This window comes from Rhinatrema bivittatum, chromosome 8 (genome assembly GCF_901001135.1).
Source record: "Rhinatrema bivittatum chromosome 8, aRhiBiv1.1, whole genome shotgun sequence".
In the NCBI taxonomy this organism is placed as follows: Eukaryota; Metazoa; Chordata; class Amphibia; order Gymnophiona; family Rhinatrematidae; genus Rhinatrema; species Rhinatrema bivittatum.
The window spans coordinates 108,823,788-108,842,219 of record NC_042622.1 but is presented as its reverse complement, the minus strand read 5'-3'; the positions used below and the strand labels follow the sequence as shown (position 1 = coordinate 108,842,219).

The 18,432-nt window shown below is 40.8% G+C and overlaps 1 protein-coding gene across 5 annotated transcripts in view; it reads left to right on the top strand.

Annotated features, from left to right (window-relative positions):
* PBX3 (PBX homeobox 3) overlaps window positions 1-18,432 on the top strand; it is a 551,690-nt gene that overhangs the window by 504,734 nt on the left and 28,524 nt on the right. For 2 of the 5 annotated variants that reach the window (XM_029613931.1, XM_029613930.1), the window contains 3 exons: window positions 9,348-9,513; window positions 13,023-13,135; window positions 14,597-14,686. In XM_029613931.1, the coding sequence (XP_029469791.1) occupies window positions 9,348-9,513; window positions 13,023-13,135; window positions 14,597-14,686 (369 nt within the window). Of the gene's footprint in view, window positions 1-9,347; window positions 9,514-12,962; window positions 13,136-14,596; window positions 14,687-18,432 lie in introns of those variants that run through there. The other 3 variants (XM_029613935.1, XM_029613932.1, XM_029613933.1) reach the window with 2 other exon arrangements.

Below are 18,432 nucleotides of genomic sequence, written 5' to 3'. Positions count from 1 at the left end.
GGAAGGGTGCCACAAATTCACACTCCAAAACATCAGACAGTGCAGTTGCCAAGCTGTTGAAGTCCTTTTGGATCCCAGAATATCTTGGCAAGTAAGGAGCCTTGGGGGCTCAACCAACTGATGTAGCCATAACATTGCCCATGCCCCTCTCTCCAATGAGATCTCCCCTCCCCTTTGCTGCTCAGGGTAACATGGATCCTTTTCCTGATATCTATTTTTTTTTACAACCCAAACCCCAAGTGGAATCAAGGGTTCAAGGACTGTAGCCCCCTTTTCTCAGCTTTTACCAAGAACATCTACTCAATGTGTTGAGCCGCCCCCCCCAAAAGGCAGGCAAAAGCCAGCATCAAGCCAGCATAGGCCACTAGCCCACTGGTAAGAAAGTGGAAAAAGTAGAAAAAGGCAGCACTGTGGACCAAGAGTGGTAGTGGAGGCCTCAAGTATCATTTCCCCCACCCCACCGTGGGAACAGTGCTAATGCCCCTGGGGAGCAAAAGAGGGTGACCTTAGTTGGATCACTGCCATCATCATCTTTTTATACACTCCTGAGGGACAAATTCCCTCCTCTATTGTAAATCCTATCTATTCCAGTTAGGTTCAAGCCAAGGACCAAGAGGGAGGGAGTAAACAAAACACAGGCCCTGGTAAAATGTGTGACAGTAGTTAAGTCTCACAGTTCATAAGTTCTCCCAGGAGAACTCTCCCCCCTCCCAACAGCCTTCAAGAGGAGAAGGAGAGGAGAACAAGAGAGCATCAAAAGTCCTGATTTTAGCGATCTTCTTTCCTTATGGCCATTTGGTGGGGTGGAGAGACCCCGGAAGTCAGAATATTAGAGGGATACACACCCCTCTTCTTCCAACCTTAAGTTAGGTCAAAAGAGGTCTTCAGAGTAAAACTGATTTGTCTGGGGGTGGTTTCCCAAGGTTTATTTTTGTCCTCCCTACACATATTGAGTTATTGGTTCATTTTTCTTTTACAAGTATGGGTTTTCCCCAACTCCTTTTGTAGGGTTCTTTATTCCTTTAGCATGTTCTTTCTTATGACATTCTAATATTCATTATACTTATCTTTTTAGTTATTCCCTATTATGATTCTTCTCCCCCATACCCTGCGGGCAGTAGGCAGGCCAAAAGAAGAGGCCTGTTTAAGCAGTGAGCTGACCCCACCTGTTTAGTCCTTGAATCTTGGGGTCATACCGTGTGCATGTAGGAGTAACCCCTAAGCCCCCCTTACCAGGGATACAGCTCCCCCTTTGGTTAATTCCATCTCTTTTGGAATTCTTTTTTTTTTTTAATTTAAGTGTATATTGTGTTAAATTAGTGACCCTTCTTTATGGTTTTCTGATCAAATCACTCCTAGTGGCCATCCCATTGGATTTATACCTTATATCCTTAAGACATTGCTGTCTTTGGTACCTTTCTCTCCATATGCTTTCAATAGCATTATGGTTCAGAGTGATGGATAATTCAGTTTGTCCTTTCTCCTACTCTAGAGATTGTTTTAAGTATGTTCCCTCCTTATCTTTCCTTATCCATGGCCAAACACTTTTAGTAGCTGATTTACTGGAACTAAGTTCTGTGTCCTTAAGGTATTTGTTTCTGGATTTATCCTTTTCTATACACTTTTTTATACACTTGTAATTATCTTCTGGCCTTTTCTCACTTTAGTGGTCAGCCCTTATCTGGGCTAACTTGTGTTAAAACCATCCTACCACCGCTACATATATGATAGAGCGTGAAGCATGTTATTTCTTATTTTATCATGAAGACAGGTGTTGCGCACATCGGTCGCAGACGGCTGCGACCTTTGCTGCTCACCTCATTTTGCCCTGTAGCTCCAATTCTGGCTAAGATGGCCACCATTGCCTCTGGACACCGACCTCCCTGTCATCCCTGGGATGGCATGGGTGATACTGGTTGCCATCTTGAATCTGGTGTAACTTAGAGCACGCGCGTACGCTCCTGCCTCCGTCTTATCCACGTCATGGCGGGAACCTCAGGGGCGTCCCCTCCGCATGACATCACTGCTTACGTGTACTTAAGTCTACTGGACCTTCCTACCAATGAGTTAGCAAGGATTCCATCTTGCTCAATTCCTTTTCTCAGAGATGTTTCGCCTTGCTGTTCCTGCATTCCAGACTGAGTGACTCAGGTACCTGCTCCTCGGGGGCCTTGCTGCACTCAGGGCTATCCGCTCCTTGGAGAGCCTTTCCTGCGAGTCTCACCTTCATCAGCTTAGTGAGTACCTCTCGCTACTTCTACGGATAACCCTTCAGTGTCCCTACTCCAAGTCTCCGCCGCTGCTACAATGATATCTCTACTGCAACACTATGGAGTGAGTACTAGACCTGATCTTCAACTCTGCTTCTCTCTTGCTGTGCGGATCCTCGGGTTACCCCGCTCTGCGGACCACTACCAGAATCACGCTGTCTTGTGCCTGCTGCCAACATCTATATCCAGCCTACCCCACACTGCGGACCACTACCGGAGCTACCACGCACAAGAACTACCAAGAAGCAAGTATCTCCCGGGTTCCCCCACTCTGCGGACCACTACCGGAGAATCCATCTCAGGTCGTCCTACTCCAGGACTGAGTTTACAAACCCGCTCCTTGGGTTTCTCTTTGCTGTATAATAAATATATCTCTGACTCCTGTGTCCATCACTGCTGAGACCCCGCCTGTCATGGACAGTCACCACAGGGCTCCTCCCTGTGGGTGGAGTCAGCTCTCTCCACGACCCAAGGGCCCACAAACTAAGTTCAAGTATAACAACAGGGGCCAGTGCTGGCGGCTCCTAAATAGAAGCACTATTTTCAGCCACTCATCAGAGCTTGACTATCACCTGAAACTGGGTCAGAACTGTAATTTCCATCAGCTGCTTCCCATCCCAACAATAAGCACACCACAAAGAATTAATAGGGTAGAAGAAGCTATAGACACCCAGTAGAAATTATTTGCCTTATACATAGTAATACACAGGGCACATAAAAATTCATAAGAGATAGCTTGTTGCTGAACTAAGGTTCTGTTCCTTACAAAGAAAAAAGCAAGTTTAAAGAATAAAAACCAAGGCCAAAATATAATTAATCCAGATTTCAAGGATAAGGTCATCATCCACACATGACTTGCTTTCCTACCCAAGATATACGTTCTGGAGGTAGGATAGCTGCAGGCTCCATATTATCAGGGACAGGCAGAGCCAGCCTAGGTCTTACCCATATTGAAAGCTATTGGGATAACACTGGGACTGGCTCTGAAAGTCCATGATTTGCTGGATTCTGCAGCTATTCCATTTACAGCCCAACTTTGCACACAGCCATGTAGAAAAATTACGTGCATACCACAACATTGCAATGACTAGATATGCCTATATTAAACCAATATATGTAAATTATAACAAAAAAATGTACATTACCATAATTTTTTAAAAATGTACATGTGTAATAATTGCTCATGTAAATCCTGCCCCTTTATGTGTGCAAAAATATGCAATCTACATCTGTATGTGAATATAAAGGACTTGCTCCCAGTTCTTGTCTTCCTGCATTCCCCATATCTGGAAGAAGGAAGCCCTGCTTAGAAAGCTCAACTTCCAGAAAAGGAAGGTAAACTTTTTTGTCCATAAGGTTAAGAAAGTCCAGAATATCCTGTATGGGCCAGAATTCACACAAGTGGGCTAATTCAGGAAAGAGAGGATGTAGGAGAAGATCCATCACAGGCTCAATGTGGTCTTCTACAATAACTGCACTGTGAAAGACCTAAGCCACAAGTGGCAGGTCCTCTGGTGAAGCAGAAGCAGGCCAGAATGAATTCTGATGGGCCTGGAAACCAGATCACCTTATCTGCAGCAGAACGGATGGTATTTGGCACCATTTGGAGGCAGTCGTGAGAGACGTGGGACACCTGGACATCTCAGAACCTAAAGGCCATCAAGGTAAGCAGTTTATACAGGAAACACATATAAAGTACTCGTATTTAATGACTATAATTATGTAAAGTATCATACATTTATATAAGTATTCCCTATTCAGGGAAAGGCATGGGAGCACACAGGGATGGCCATGGATCACGCAAGGCCTCATGACCTCCCGGGATTCTTGCACAGGGGGAAAAGCAGAGTATTTTCATTGCCAGAATGTTATTCTGCTCACAGACTTTTTCTCCTCATTAGTTAATGTCTCCAAAAAGACACTCAGCACACTTGCGCTGTTGTAGAAAATAAAATGCTTTACAGATTGATGACTGGGAAATGAATGTCTAACCATGAAAACATTCTGTATATTTTTGCCACAGTTTCTATATGCACATCTGATGACCTACTACACTGGTCAGGTATTAGGGACTGATATCACTTCCACTCTGGGTCCCCCAGTAGATGTTAGTTAGCAAATTCTTTTCTTCCTAGGTTATGTTCACTCTCCTTATAGTCTTGGGCTGCTTGTAGCAGAATCAGATGAATCTGGTGATAATTTCTTGGCAGGATGCCCTACCTCTAGAATATCCCTGTACACTACTCCCTTCTTTCTCTCTTCAATCTTCACTTTCCAGAAATCCTTACCTAAAATCTTACTTAACTGTCCCCTGAGCCTCCTCTATGGAAATACTGGCCCAATGCTGATAATCAATGGAAACACCCCACCCAATGGGAGAGTACTGCACCTGCATTGCATGCTAACACTATGTTGACATCAAAGAGGCTAGGTCTAGTGAGACATTTGTCAAACCAAGGATAATTGTACCAGATAAAGGTGTTAATAAGAGGCAGAAAATGGCCTCCCCTTACATATAGCTATGCTCTTTGTTAGAGATAAGACATGGTGCACAAGGCTGATAGGACCAGTTGTGAAGAGCCACACCAATTTGTGAGTCCTTTCTCTGTCCATGCCGCTTGGTGCTTTACAAGTACTTCAAAGATAGATCTCACTACCATGGGAATGCTTTCTACATAATTAATGGAGTAGTAGAGATGCTTGAGTAGGGCCCTTGGAGCTGTAATGTTTGCCAGAAAGATCCAGTGAGTGTGAAGAGAAAAATCCACATAGGATATATATTGAATGTATGTACACTTTTCCTTTTTTCAGGGGAGGGGCATGGCAAGGATTCCAGTGCTTCAGGACACAGTGGCCTCCAATGGGCAAGGCAGTGCTTATGGGTACTGCCTGCAAGTCCAGAAGACAACACTGAGGATGAGGAGGGATCAGCTGAGGAGCACCCATTACCAGAGCAACACCATCCTGTGATGGAGGAGGACGGCATAATGGAAACCTAGCTGACTGCAACCATGTCATGCATGCCAGACCTCTGGTGAGGAGAAGGGTAGCTCAGCTGAGGAAGCCCTCATCTCAGCAAGAGAAGAGGAGGTGCAGGTCAGTCCAGCTGAGAGATGCATTCTAGGACTAAATGCCAGAGTGGTGGAGGATATCAAAGGCCTCAGGAATGACATCCAGGGCTTAAGGGATGTCATCCAACAGGAGATGCAGGGCATGTGCCAGAAACAAAGGGGAATTAATGAGGAAATGCAGGCCCAGACTGCACTGAGGAGGGAGATGCTGCAGCGTATGCCACCCTGCCAGCTGCAGCCCCCAATGCTTCCATCTATGTTTTGCGCCTCCCTGGATGCAGCCCTCACTAGCCTTTGCTGCACGTCCCCAAGCTGGAGTTCAGCCTGCCCCATTGGCAGTTCCACTTCTTGCTCCACCATCAACCATTATGGTTCCACCTCTTCTTGTGCCACCTCCCACACCGATGCCACCTCCAACATCACCATCATCTGAGGGCAGAGGTGGAATCCTCACCTGAGGTGACTGAAGAGGAAAGGCCTACCACTGTTTCTCAGCAGTCTCACAGCTCGCCAAACCCTACCAACAGCTATGAACATGTATCGCTGCCTCCAGTTTCCAGGCCTCTGAAGGCAGCATCAGTTGTGATTGGACACTGCTGCTAAGGAGCACGAGACTGGGACAGGCCAAGGCAGCTGAGCTTCCACCCTGAAAAAGAGGACGGCGAAGGAATCTATAAATTTATTTTATATAATAATCAGCACATTGAGCTCTACATGTAAATAAATGCACCTTCATCTTCTAAAATGTCTTTGTATCAGAATGTTCCTTTCCTGTATAGACTTCTGTTAAGACTGGTGATATATCTCCTGCAATTTCTCCTGATGCAGGTCATGCCCCTCCTCCTCCTCCTCCTCTTCCTCTTTATCCAGACGATCTTCTTGTCCCTTTGGAGGAGGCAGTAAGCTAGAAAGATCTCACAGATCTTAGCAGAGTTGTAGAGAAGGCATCACTCAGATCAGTCCAGGCAGCAGAAAAGTGTTTTTAATAGGCCAGAGGTTCTCTTGATGACTGCCCTGATCTGCTAGCGGGCCCTGTTATAGCAAGCATCTGCAGTGTAGGTTAGCTAGCAGGAACATGAGTAAAGTTTTGAGTGGATATCCTCTATCACTTGTAGGGGATAACACAGAAAAGAACAGAGTTATATATTTCTTAGTGGTGGTCAGTGGGGTTGTTCACTGGTCAAGGCTGGAGCGATCCTCCTGGACCAATGATGTCACTCCACCTAAATATGAAGGAGACAAAAAGAGGTTAGCTACCGAGTGATGATAGTAAGATGTGCATTCCTACCTAGAAGCCAGTTCTCGGTGATGTTCCCTTCCTAGAAGTGATCATGAATTATTGACTGTAAGAGGATGTAGGCATTGTAACTGGATTCCCTTGACATCACAGACCACCTGCATATTGAAGGGAATGGAAACCCTTGCAGTTGCAGAAGGTGGCCCCATGATCCCCTAATGCCCTTATAGGGATGTGAGTGCAATCAATAGCCCCCAAGACAGAGGGGAAGTGTGTAATGTTGTAGAAATCAGTCATTATTTGTTGTTGCTGTTTGCTCCAATGAAAAGATATATTGTGATGAGCTTTCCTGAGAAACACAGCCAGAAACTTCTCCATACATTGTGGAGGTTGCAGAGTGGCTTATTCCAGCCATGACCCTTAGAAGTGTCTGGAAGATGCTGGTGGCCAAAAATGCCAGGGCAGTAATGACCTTGATATGAACTGGCAAGGCATAGCAGGGTAGAAGGGTGCAGGTCCAACTCTAACTTCTAGTATAGGTACAATATGTTTTCCTTGTTGAATCTGAACCTGAATATGACTTGCTCCTCTGACAGATCCAAAAACTGTACCTTAATCCTGCATACTTCCTGTAAGGGTACCTCCTCCTCCTCTTCCTCATGTGTTCTCTCTCCCTTCTCAATCATTGTGTCATGAATATCCATAAGCCCATTAATCATTTTGAAAATGGATTCTCCACCACTTATTCCCATGTCCCAAGGTGGCCCAGTCTGTCCCAGGTACACTCACAATCACCACCCAGTATAGCTCAGTCAGTCCCTGTTACCTCCAGTATAGCCCAGTCTGTCTCAGGTACACTCACTGCAATCCCACAATGTAGCAAAGTCTATTCCAGTTACCCCTCAGCATGGCCCAGTCTGTCCCAGGTACACTCATTACCACTCTCTAGTATAGCCAAGTCTATCTTAGTTACCTCTCAGTATAGAAACATAGAAACAGAAATGATGGCAGAAGAAGACCAAACGGCCCATCCAGTCTGCCCAGCAATCTTTCGCACTTTTTTTTTTCTCTCACATACTTATCTGTTTCTCTTGGCTGTTAGTAACCTTTTTAATTATATTTCCCTTCCACCCCTGCCATTAATGTAGAGAGCAGTGTAGGAATTGCATCTAAGTGAAATAGCTTAATTAGTTAGGGGTATTAACCACCGCAATAAGCAAGCTACACCCATGCTTATCTGTTTATCCAGAATATGTAATTCAGTCCTTGTTGGTTGTTGCCTGAATATAGATCCACCTTTCTTCATTCCCCCCTGCCATTGAAGCAGAGAGCTATGCTGGATATGCGTGAAGTGTCAAACTTTCTCCCCTGCCGTTGAAGCAGAGAGCTATGCTGGATATGCATTGAAAGTGAAGTATCAGTCTTTCCCCCCTGCCATTGAAGCAGAGAGCTATGCTGGCTTTGCATTGAAAGTGAAGTATCAGTCCTGCTCCCCTGCCGTTGAAGCAGAGGGCTATGCTGGATATGCGTGAAGTGTCAAACTTTCTCCCCTGCTGTTGAAGCGGAGAGCTATGCTGGATATGCGTAACTAGGACAGACTGGATAGCCCAGTCTGTCCTAGTTACCCCTCAGTATGGCCCAAACTATTCCAGGGCCACCCACTTCCCTAGCCTGCTGCCCTGCCACTTAGTCAGAGAAGCCATCCTGTTGGACACCAAGTCGAAAAAAAAAAACCATGAAAGCTTGAACATGACATGTAAACGAGCAGTTGTAAATGTACTCACACAGTGTTGATGACATTCGCATCTAAGTACCTGAATGTAATCCACTTTGTACTTCCTGAGCAGTACAGTATAAATCAAATAAATAAGTCGCTATTAATGTAGCTCATTACGCATATATGTGCAAACTATGCCCCTAACATGCTCACTATTTTTGCGCATATGTTTACTAATGAAGGTGCATATATGCACATATGTGACCCTTTGATTCACATATGTGCATGCATGTGCATTTTTTCGCATATAACCTTTTTAAAATTTACCCCTAAGGCTTTGGAGAATAACATATCATGCAGGTTATTAGAAATTGAATTAAATGTTATTCTAAACTCTGAATTTAGGACTTTTTTTTGCTTTTGCAGTTTGCTTTATAACTTGTTCTGAAGCTGTTCAAAGCCATGGTCTATCACTACTGTTTTGGCAGTAGTACAGTTATGTTCAAAGCAAGACGACAAAGCAACACTTCATTCACTGATTTATATGTACTGTATATATGTATATATTTATATTATTCCTTTTATTTTCATCTGACCAAACTTGATTCTAATTGTATGGCTGCCAAGGTTGTTCCAGCCCAAAGACAAAGAACAATTACATTCTTTTTCAACCTACTTTCTTGCTCTCTCACTTAAAACCAAACATCACCTTTATGTATTCTTGCTTTTATTCACTTGACAAATGCTTTCTTGTGAGCAGTTGGCTTTCCAAGTTAATCACATCAGCAAGCTACAAGATGTAGTCATGAATAATCCCTTATGTATCCATTTTTGCCAGGAAATAAAGAGAACTATGTCATGCTTATACCTATACTACTACTCAACTGATCCTTAATTATTACTTAATTAATTTCATTACCCAGTGGATATTAGTTCGAAGGCTAAGAATTTTGTACTTGATGGACCCAAACATAATGACTTAGAGTAATCACACACTTTTAAAAAACTTTTGCATATTGAAACTTAACAGTTTTTGTATTCCAAACCCACAGGTTTCCAACTGGTTTGGCAACAAGAGAATCAGGTACAAGAAGAACATTGGAAAATTTCAGGAAGAAGCCAACCTTTATGCTGCAAAAACAGCTGTGACTGCAGCACATGCTGTAGCAGCAGCTGTTCAAAATAACCAGACAAACTCACCTACTACACCAAATTCCGGTATGTACCAGTCCTTCTTTTATTTACTGTTACCTTTATTGAGTCTTAAAAAAAAAACAAAGACTAGGGGACATTCTATGAAGTTAATAAGTAGAACATTCAAAACAAACCGGAGAAAATTATTTTTCACTCAAAACACAATTAAGCTCTGGTATTCATTGCCGGAGTATGTGGTTAAGACAGGGTTAAATATTCAGATGCTAAGTGGATAGTTAAGTTAGCTGGATACCCATATCCAGCTAACTTAACTGGGATATTCAGCGGCGCAGCCATACCACTGAATATACCCGGATAAGTTACAGTTAGCAGGATATTTGGTATCCAGCTAACTTTAGACCTGCCCCATGGCACATCTAGAGTTAGCTGGTTGAGTTAACCGGCTTACTCAGCTCCTCCCTAGAATGCCTACCTCTCACCCCAGAAACTCCCCCGACTTACCCGGCTAAATTCTTGCCAGATAATTTGTTATCCGGCTAGAATAGCCACTACTTATCACTGTGCAATAGCAGCAAGTAATCTATTTACTATTTGGGATCTTGTGACTTGAATTGGTCACTGTTGGAAACAGGATACCAGGCTTGATGGACCCAATATAGCAAAATTGTGTAAAAGATAGGTATGTCATAGTCACTGAAAAGCAGTACTTTAGAAAACAGTCGTATTCTTGTGACTGGTTCAAGGATTATTTAAGGATCTCTCCCAACTATTGGGCTGATACAGTAAAATGCTTGGGAGAGCTGGCGCTTCGAGGCGAGCACCTGCTCTCCCGACGTCCGCCCAGGCCACTTTCCTGAGCACGCAATTTTGTATTCAAATGATGGCCCGCACAAATAAGGAGGCACTAGGGACACTAGCGTGTCCCTAGTGCCTCCTTATTGGCAGAAACAGTGGCTGTCAGCGGGTTTGACAGCCAACGCTTAATTTTACCGGCGTCGGTTGTCGAACCAGCTGACAGCCATGGGTTCAGAAAACGGACGCCAGCAAAATGGAGCGTCTGTCTTCCAACCTGCGAGCCGCGGGCTGATTTTTTTTTTTTTTTTACGATTTTTTATTTTTTTTAATGTTTGTGGCCTCCGACTTAATATCGCTATGATATTAAGTTGGAGGGTGTACAGAAAAGCAGTTTTTTCTGCTTTTCTGTACACTTTCTCAGTGCCGGCCAAAATTATCTCCTGCCTTTGGGCAGGCATTAATTTCTGAGAGTAAAATGTGCGGCTTGGCTGCACATTTTACTTTCTGTATGGCGTGGGAATAACTAATAGGCTCATCAACATGCATTTGCATGTTGCTGGCGCTATTTTTGGGGGGTGGGACATGCGTTTTCCTCGCGCTATTACCCCTTACTGTATAAGGGGTAATAATAGCGCGTCGAAAATATGCGTCCAGACGGGGGCTAACACTGTGCTCGACCGAGCGCACCGTTCTGTATTGGCCTGTATGTGAAGCATCTGATTTACAAAGAAAATCTGAAAACTCTATGGGCCTGATTTTCAAAAGCATTTACAGTACCTGCTTAAAACTGAGTTTTACATGTGTAAATATACTTTACCCATGTAAGAGGGCTTTTGATAATTGTTACAGTATATGCCATTGAATTGTTAATAGGTTTTACCCATGTTAACAGTAGTTAATGAGGGTAAATGGCTTTTGAAAATTGCTACAAAATCATGTACATTTACATGCGTAACTTCTTTGAAAATTCACCTGTATATGAAAAAAAATAGAGATATTGACTGCTTTTCAGTGAGTATGATATACCTATCGTTTACACAGTTTTGACTCTTCTCGTTCAGGAAGCTATTAGGTCATATTTCATTTCTAATATCCACTTTCTAGGACTAGTCAGTATATATAGGTTTTAGGTCAGCTGTGATTTCATATGAAAAATTGTGCGTGTGTATATAAACAAACAAACAAACAAATAAATAAATGTGTGTATATTTTTCTGTATATGTTTTTATAACATTGCTGAGTATAAATTTGTCTCTAGATATGTATCTATGCTTCCTTCTTGTGGTGCCACTTTATGTTACAATGTGAAATGAATATTAATAGTGCATACCACGATGAAAAAAATGTGCAAAACACACCTATACCTGTATCGCTATCCAAAACAAAAACTAGTAGAGTGTCAAAAAACTTCAAAAATAACATTGTTTTTTAAGGATAGGTGGCATATATCATGGTGCTAAAACTTATCCCTGTCATCGGTCTTAATTGACTTGGCACCACAAATTATAATCATACACCTACTGTATATGCAACTTCAATAACATCTTTAAAGAAATTTTATCAAAAAACACTTATCTGTGTAGGCTTCAAAAAAACCATCTGGTCTCCCAAATGTAATGCCACAAATGAAAACTTCAGTAATTAGAATAGTAATAGTATGGATTAATTCTTTTACTGCTGGCAAGCCCACCTGAATTTATCTTACTCACAGACTGAAACACAGTCACGACAGTATGCCACTGTCAGTTCACACGTTGATTGACAGCAAAATGGACTAATCAGCAACAGGATTTCAATTTTGAAAACTTGCTTTGTCCACCATCTTGTCTGTGGTCTTCTCCATGCCCCCCCCCCCCCCCTCGAAACCCACAGAATATTATTTATCTCTCAAAATGTAGACAATTTTGATTAGTTTGTAAAGCTTTACAGGCTTGTAATTTACCTTTTAGTGTTCCATGCCCATCTGTTAAATTGTGCTCAGACTAAGGAATATAAATGGTAGTCCAGTACCCACCATTAAGTGCTTACTGCCAGAATCCTTAGAGAATATCACCTATCTGTACGAGAGTTATATGTTCTGGCCAATAAGTTTTTAACCTTATGTTGTAGACATTATATCCTTTCAGACTCATTTTAATGAGCCATCATTGCACTCAATGCATAAATGATAGATTTTTACTTAAGTCAGTGTTCTAGTATTTTCTTTTCCATGACTGTTTCATTATTGAGGATTAGCAATTTTAGAGAACAATTTGGAAATGTTAAAGTGTTATTAGGTTTTAAGGTATTTTACAGTATTTAAGTTTTTGTGTCAATTATGTTTGTCTTATTTGTTATTGTTGAATGTGAATTAATGTGATCTGCTCTGAACTATATGTCTGGGTAGGGCAGAATACAATAATTTTTAAAATAAAAATCTTATATGCTTGAACTCTGTGTTCAAAAGTATTACTGTTTGATAGCAAATAGCAAAAACTCTTTGAAATTGGATTCCAAAAGTAATCACAAATCTAGCCAATAGGCAAGTAAAAAAAAAAAAATCAATCTTAGTACTATAACTAGGATAAAATGAGGATTAAATTACAGACATGCATCTTAAATCAAAGTTTGAAATTAAGTGTTTTCTTTAATTCACAGATGTTTGAACTTCACAAATTAGTAATTTCCTTACTTCTTTTTTTCTCTTCCCCTTTTCATTTTCCTTTCCCTTCCCTGAGACCTCTGGGGTTATATTTGTAGCTCTCTGTTATTCAGCTACTGAACTCTTTCCTTTCCAGGTTCTTCTGGTTCTTTTAACCTCCCAAATTCTGGGGACATGTACATGAACATGCAGAGTCTGAATGGGGATTCTTACCAGGGGTCCCAAGTCGGAGCCAATGTGCAATCACAGGTAGGAGAAATGCCCCCAGACTAGGGCCTTTCTAGCAGGGTAGGGATTGGGCTAAAAATACCACCTTACTCTAAGACTAATGAAATGTTCTGCATTTACATGCAGAATCCACACTGTTATTGCTTCTAAATGTGATCCATTATAACTACTGAATATCTATTACAATTAATAAGCAAAGTAAACTTGGGATATTTTCTTCATGTTTGAAACCTTAAACTTTGTGAGTGCATTCGGCTCTGGCTTGAGCTCATGGAGTGGGAGTGGGTCCATCTGACTTTAATAGACAATTTGGACAAAATCTGTCATATTTATACTTTCTTGTTTATTTCATGGTTTTATTTATGGCACTAAGGGCTTTCTACAATTTCAATCATATATGTGGCCAAACTAAAGTACATTCCAGTCTTAGTTTGTGGTTCAGCCTTGTAAGTCAGAAGCATTAGTCTTGACATGCATCTTGTAATATAACATGTTGGGTGTAATTGATGACTTTACTGCAGGGCATGCATGTGCTCCTTTTTGCATAACCCATATTCTGTAATGCCCATACCTGGGAACCTTTGAGCTGCGGTCACCCTGATTGCTGTTGATTAGCAGAGGGAAGGAGAGGGGAGGGAGCAATAATGTGTATGGGCTTTCTCTGTTTCACCCTCTCCCTGCTAATCTACACACACTCTCTGTCAGCTCCACCACTTTTCCCCTCCAGGGATGAACCTCCAGAATTCTTCCCCTTCCTTCTTCCTGACGCCAGCATTCTCTTCTCTCTCACCCCCTGTACGTTTCAGTTTCCTGACTTGTGCACCCTCACTCAACCTTCAGCTGAGCTCCAAATCTTGATATCACAGCTGCAGGCTGAACTATGTATGTTGCAGCCTCTTTCCAATTTGTCCCCACCTGCTGCCCTCAGTGTGTGTGCTCCAGGCTACTCCCCGCCCCTTCCTCCTCCATTTCTTGCAGGCTTCCTGAAAGGGGATTGGCTGGAGCTGTAAACAAAGAGGCCCGTTTTAGTGTTTCCCCAGAGACCCAGCAATTGATGCAAATTTCTAGAGAGTTCCCAGGTATGGCCATGCCACCGATATTGTGTCACAGTATAAAGATGTCCTATTGCAACTACACTTTATTCACTGAGGCTAGAGGACAATTTTCATAAAAACTTTCAAACTGGCCTCTTCCACATTGAACCTTCATACATATCTGCACTCAAGTAATTATACTTTACAGGCAGTTAACAAGGACCTATGCTCTTTGATAGTGTTATTGTTTGTTAGATTGCACTGAAAATACAGAGCTGTAAGAGTTCTGTTGTACACGGGTTTGTGGAATTTTGCCGATCTTTTATGATTGATAAATTTCTCTCACATAGAATATGTTTTGTGACACACATCATTTAAAATGCTTCCTGATGTAAGCTATGCTGCTTTAGCAAATTTAAAATGATTCATTTTGTTTTGTCTTGCTAAGGTGGATACCCTGCGTCATGTTATCAATCAGACGGGCGGATACAATGATGGCTTGGGAGGAAATTCACTGTACAGTCCACATAATTTAAATGTGAGTACCCTTGGAAACAATGTTTTGAAGAGCATAAACACTGTGCAAGGTAAATAACGTCATACTAATAAACATCTTAAGTCATATCTGTTTAGCTTAAAAGTAAAGAATTTTATGTTATGTTAATATTCTAGGATTGTGGATTAAAAATAGAACCTACATAATAATTTAGTGTAATGGCTTCCGATACTGACATGCTAACCTCACAGTTGGGTTTTCAGGATATCCACAATATATATGCATGGGAAATATATATTTATACTGCTTTTGGTTATATAATTATTTTTTGTTTTGAAAGCCACATTGGGTGGGCCTTTGATGGACCAGAAAGGCGGTAAAAAATGTTAGATATATTTGTGAACTCTGTGGATATCCTGAAAATCCATCTCACTCTGGGAGTCAGTGTTACAGGTTTAGGAACCATTGGCTTATTAATCAGCAGTTTGTGCTGCCAAGAAGATTTGTTAGCTTCCTCACTTAGATTTCTGTTCTTCAGGATTATTAAGTTTAGAAACACTTCTCATGGGCAGAAGGTTTAAGGCAACTACTGCTCTCATGGTGACTCCTACTAACAGCCCAAAGTGCATCACTGGAAGTACCTCCTAGGAGAAATATATCCTGCTCTTGTGACTACAATAGACTCATGCAATAATTCAATTATATGTACAAGGGCATGTGAAAAAAAATATTAGCCAAAGTCCATGATGTCTTCCTAATGAGAGGCAGAGGTCTAGCAAGAGTAGATTTAAAGAAAACCTAATCAAACACCAAAGATTTTTAAAACCTGTACTTAAGATTGCCTATTTATAAAGTTTTACATGAAGACTATGATCACATGTTCAATATACTTATTTTGCATCACCCCCCAAAAATTGGAAGTAAAATTGATGCACTCAAGTTACTTGTTCATAGTTAAGAGGTTTTTTTATTCTAGTCTGGCCTCCCCTTGCTGTCAGAAAAAACAGGCAGAGCTAGATCTGAAGCTTTATAATTTTCTTAAAGTATTTCTTATTTTGTATTAGCACTGATCTTGGCTTCCTACTCTTGCTTATGGTTTTCAATGCTACACTGTATATTTTGCCATATATCAGAGGTGGGCAACTCCAGTCCTCAAGAGCCAATATCCATAATGAATATGTATGAGATATATTGTCATATAATGGAGGCAGTGCATGTAACTCTATCTCTTGCATATTCAATGTGGATATCCTGAAAATGAAGCCTGTTTGTGGCGCTTAAGAACCTAAATAGGCAACTCTACTGGTGGCTTGTTAAAAAACAAAACAAAACCCTACCAAGTGTCAGGTCAAAACCAATACTGAAAAAGCAAGAAAACTATTAAAAATAAATCACCAACTTACTGCTTCTCTGGTCTTGTTGCTCTTTTCATGGCAAAAATGTGCTTGTATATGAAAAGTGGTTGCCCTAAACCAAATCAGTTCTCTAATGAGGGTAATTAGACAGGCAGTAGGTCCTCTGACAAAAGAAATATTGCTTCCTAGAAAAGGGAATTTGACTCAAGATGAAAAAATGTTTAATTTTTTTCAACTGCCATTTAAGTTGTGAAGCATCAAAAGTCTAATGTCAGCCAAACCTGTCTGAAACACACAGCTGAGTGACTGACAGGAGCATTCCATTTTCTTATGATCAGGAGATAAAGAATTTATGCATTATTTGATAATGGTTTTACTTTATATTTTAAGATATGTACAAAATATAAGAATATGGAACTTGATTCGCCTTAATTCTTTTTGGTCTCTGGAGGGCAAATGGTGGAAAATAAATCAAATTGCTGCTATTGTAAAAACAGATATTTGGGGAGCATTTGGCAAAGAGAGAGAAAATATTTGTCATGGCCTAAATAAAAGATATTTTAAAGGCATAGGAGGCAGCAACACCACAGACACTCATTTAACACCCTCCACTGCACCCACAGATACAAACACCCAATCCCCCAAATCTATACAAACCTTATATTTGTGTCTGGTGTCCAAGATAAGTCAGGGCCATAGTATTTCTGCAGTTGCATAACTCCTGCTTTTTCTGTGGGAGTATTTTTTACATATTTAAAACATTATTAGACTTTTGGGGAAAAATAGAAAAATTAGCTGAAAGAAACCATGTTCCCTGTATCAGATACTACTACTACTATTTTTTCAATTTGAATATGAGATATACGCTGCGCTGTACAGATATACATTAGAAACTGTCCCTGCTCCATAGAGCTTTCAGTTTAGTAAAGACAAACATAAATGACATGAGTCTGTGGGAAGTGTATTTGTTTTAGAGAAGTGTATAGGATTTAAAGGCAGCTTCAAAAATGTAAGTTTTTAAACTGGATTTGAATATGGCCAGAGAGGGAACACAATACATGGGCTCAGGAGATTTTTCCAGGCATATGGCACAGGTGGTAGAGGAGAAGGGCATAGATAGGAGCAACTTGCTGATGAATAGAGGTCATGAGGAAGGGCATAGATAGGAACTTTTGTTTTCAGCTTTTATGTTGTTTTTCTTGGGAATTTCAATGTTATATAAAAATAAAATTTCAGTGGAAAAATGGTTTTTCCCCAGATTTTTCTCCTGTTTGTAAAAACAAAGTTGTTTTTCCACTGATTTTTTTTTTTTGTTACAACATTGAAATTCCCAGTAAAAATAAAATAAAAACCTCAAAACGCAGATCCCTAGGTTTAGGGAGAGAGATGAGAAGATAGGTAATGAGGAGCTGCAGAGTGAATGCATTTATAACAACCATAATAACATTTTTAACTACCTTCCCCTACTTTTTAAACACCATTGAAAGTTCCCCATGCAAAAGTTGCTTGTAAAGAGAGTAATTTTCTAACAGTCATCAAAAGGGCTTTGTACCCACAGCTTTTAGCCCAACGTTTCAAAGAGGACCAGTGCGCCTGAGTCCATTTGAAGATTTCCATGTTGGTCCTGGTACATGCATACACATTCATGTAGAAAGTTTTACCTCCTTTCTAGCAGGTGCCACTTTCTGTGTGTACATTTACACCCCTGATTTTAAAAAATCCAAAGCATGTGCTTAAATGCCTTGCCTAACCAGATTTCACTCCTAGGAACCCCTCTTGCTAGTGTGGGTAAAAGTACATATGAAATGGGTTTCACATGTTCTTTAACACACACAAGCCCCTCATTGATTTTCAAATTGTCACTTAAGTGCATAAAACATGTAAGGTGCTTTGAAATGCAAGCACAGAAGCACAGTACTGCTTTACTATAAGGATTACAGCATTTTCCTTTTAACAACAATTTAGGACTATCGTAATACCTCTATTACTCATTATGACAGTCACATCACTCTTCTATCCTATGCTAGGCTTTCTTTTCAATCACAATTTTACATCTTATTTCTCTAACACAAATTCAGTCAAATGTATATTTGTATTCCACATGCTTTCTAAATGCATGCAACCCCTATCTTGCACATATACCTCTCATATTTTACTAATACCCCTCATACCTCCTCTTACAATCAAGCAGTCATATTGTTTCTGCTATGTACACTACTTCAGGACACATGGCACAGATTAAATACCTGCAAAATAGAAGAGTTCTTTAGTGAAAATTTTTTAAAGCTTTTCGAAACTCCAGTCACTTAAAGCATATATTAAAGAAATGAAACAAAAAGTATAAAATATGAAAAGTGGTGTATTCACAGTGAAGGTAGTTCTGTAACAGCCCACATAGGGCTGACGTCTGCATGCAAGTTCACTTTGAAACTT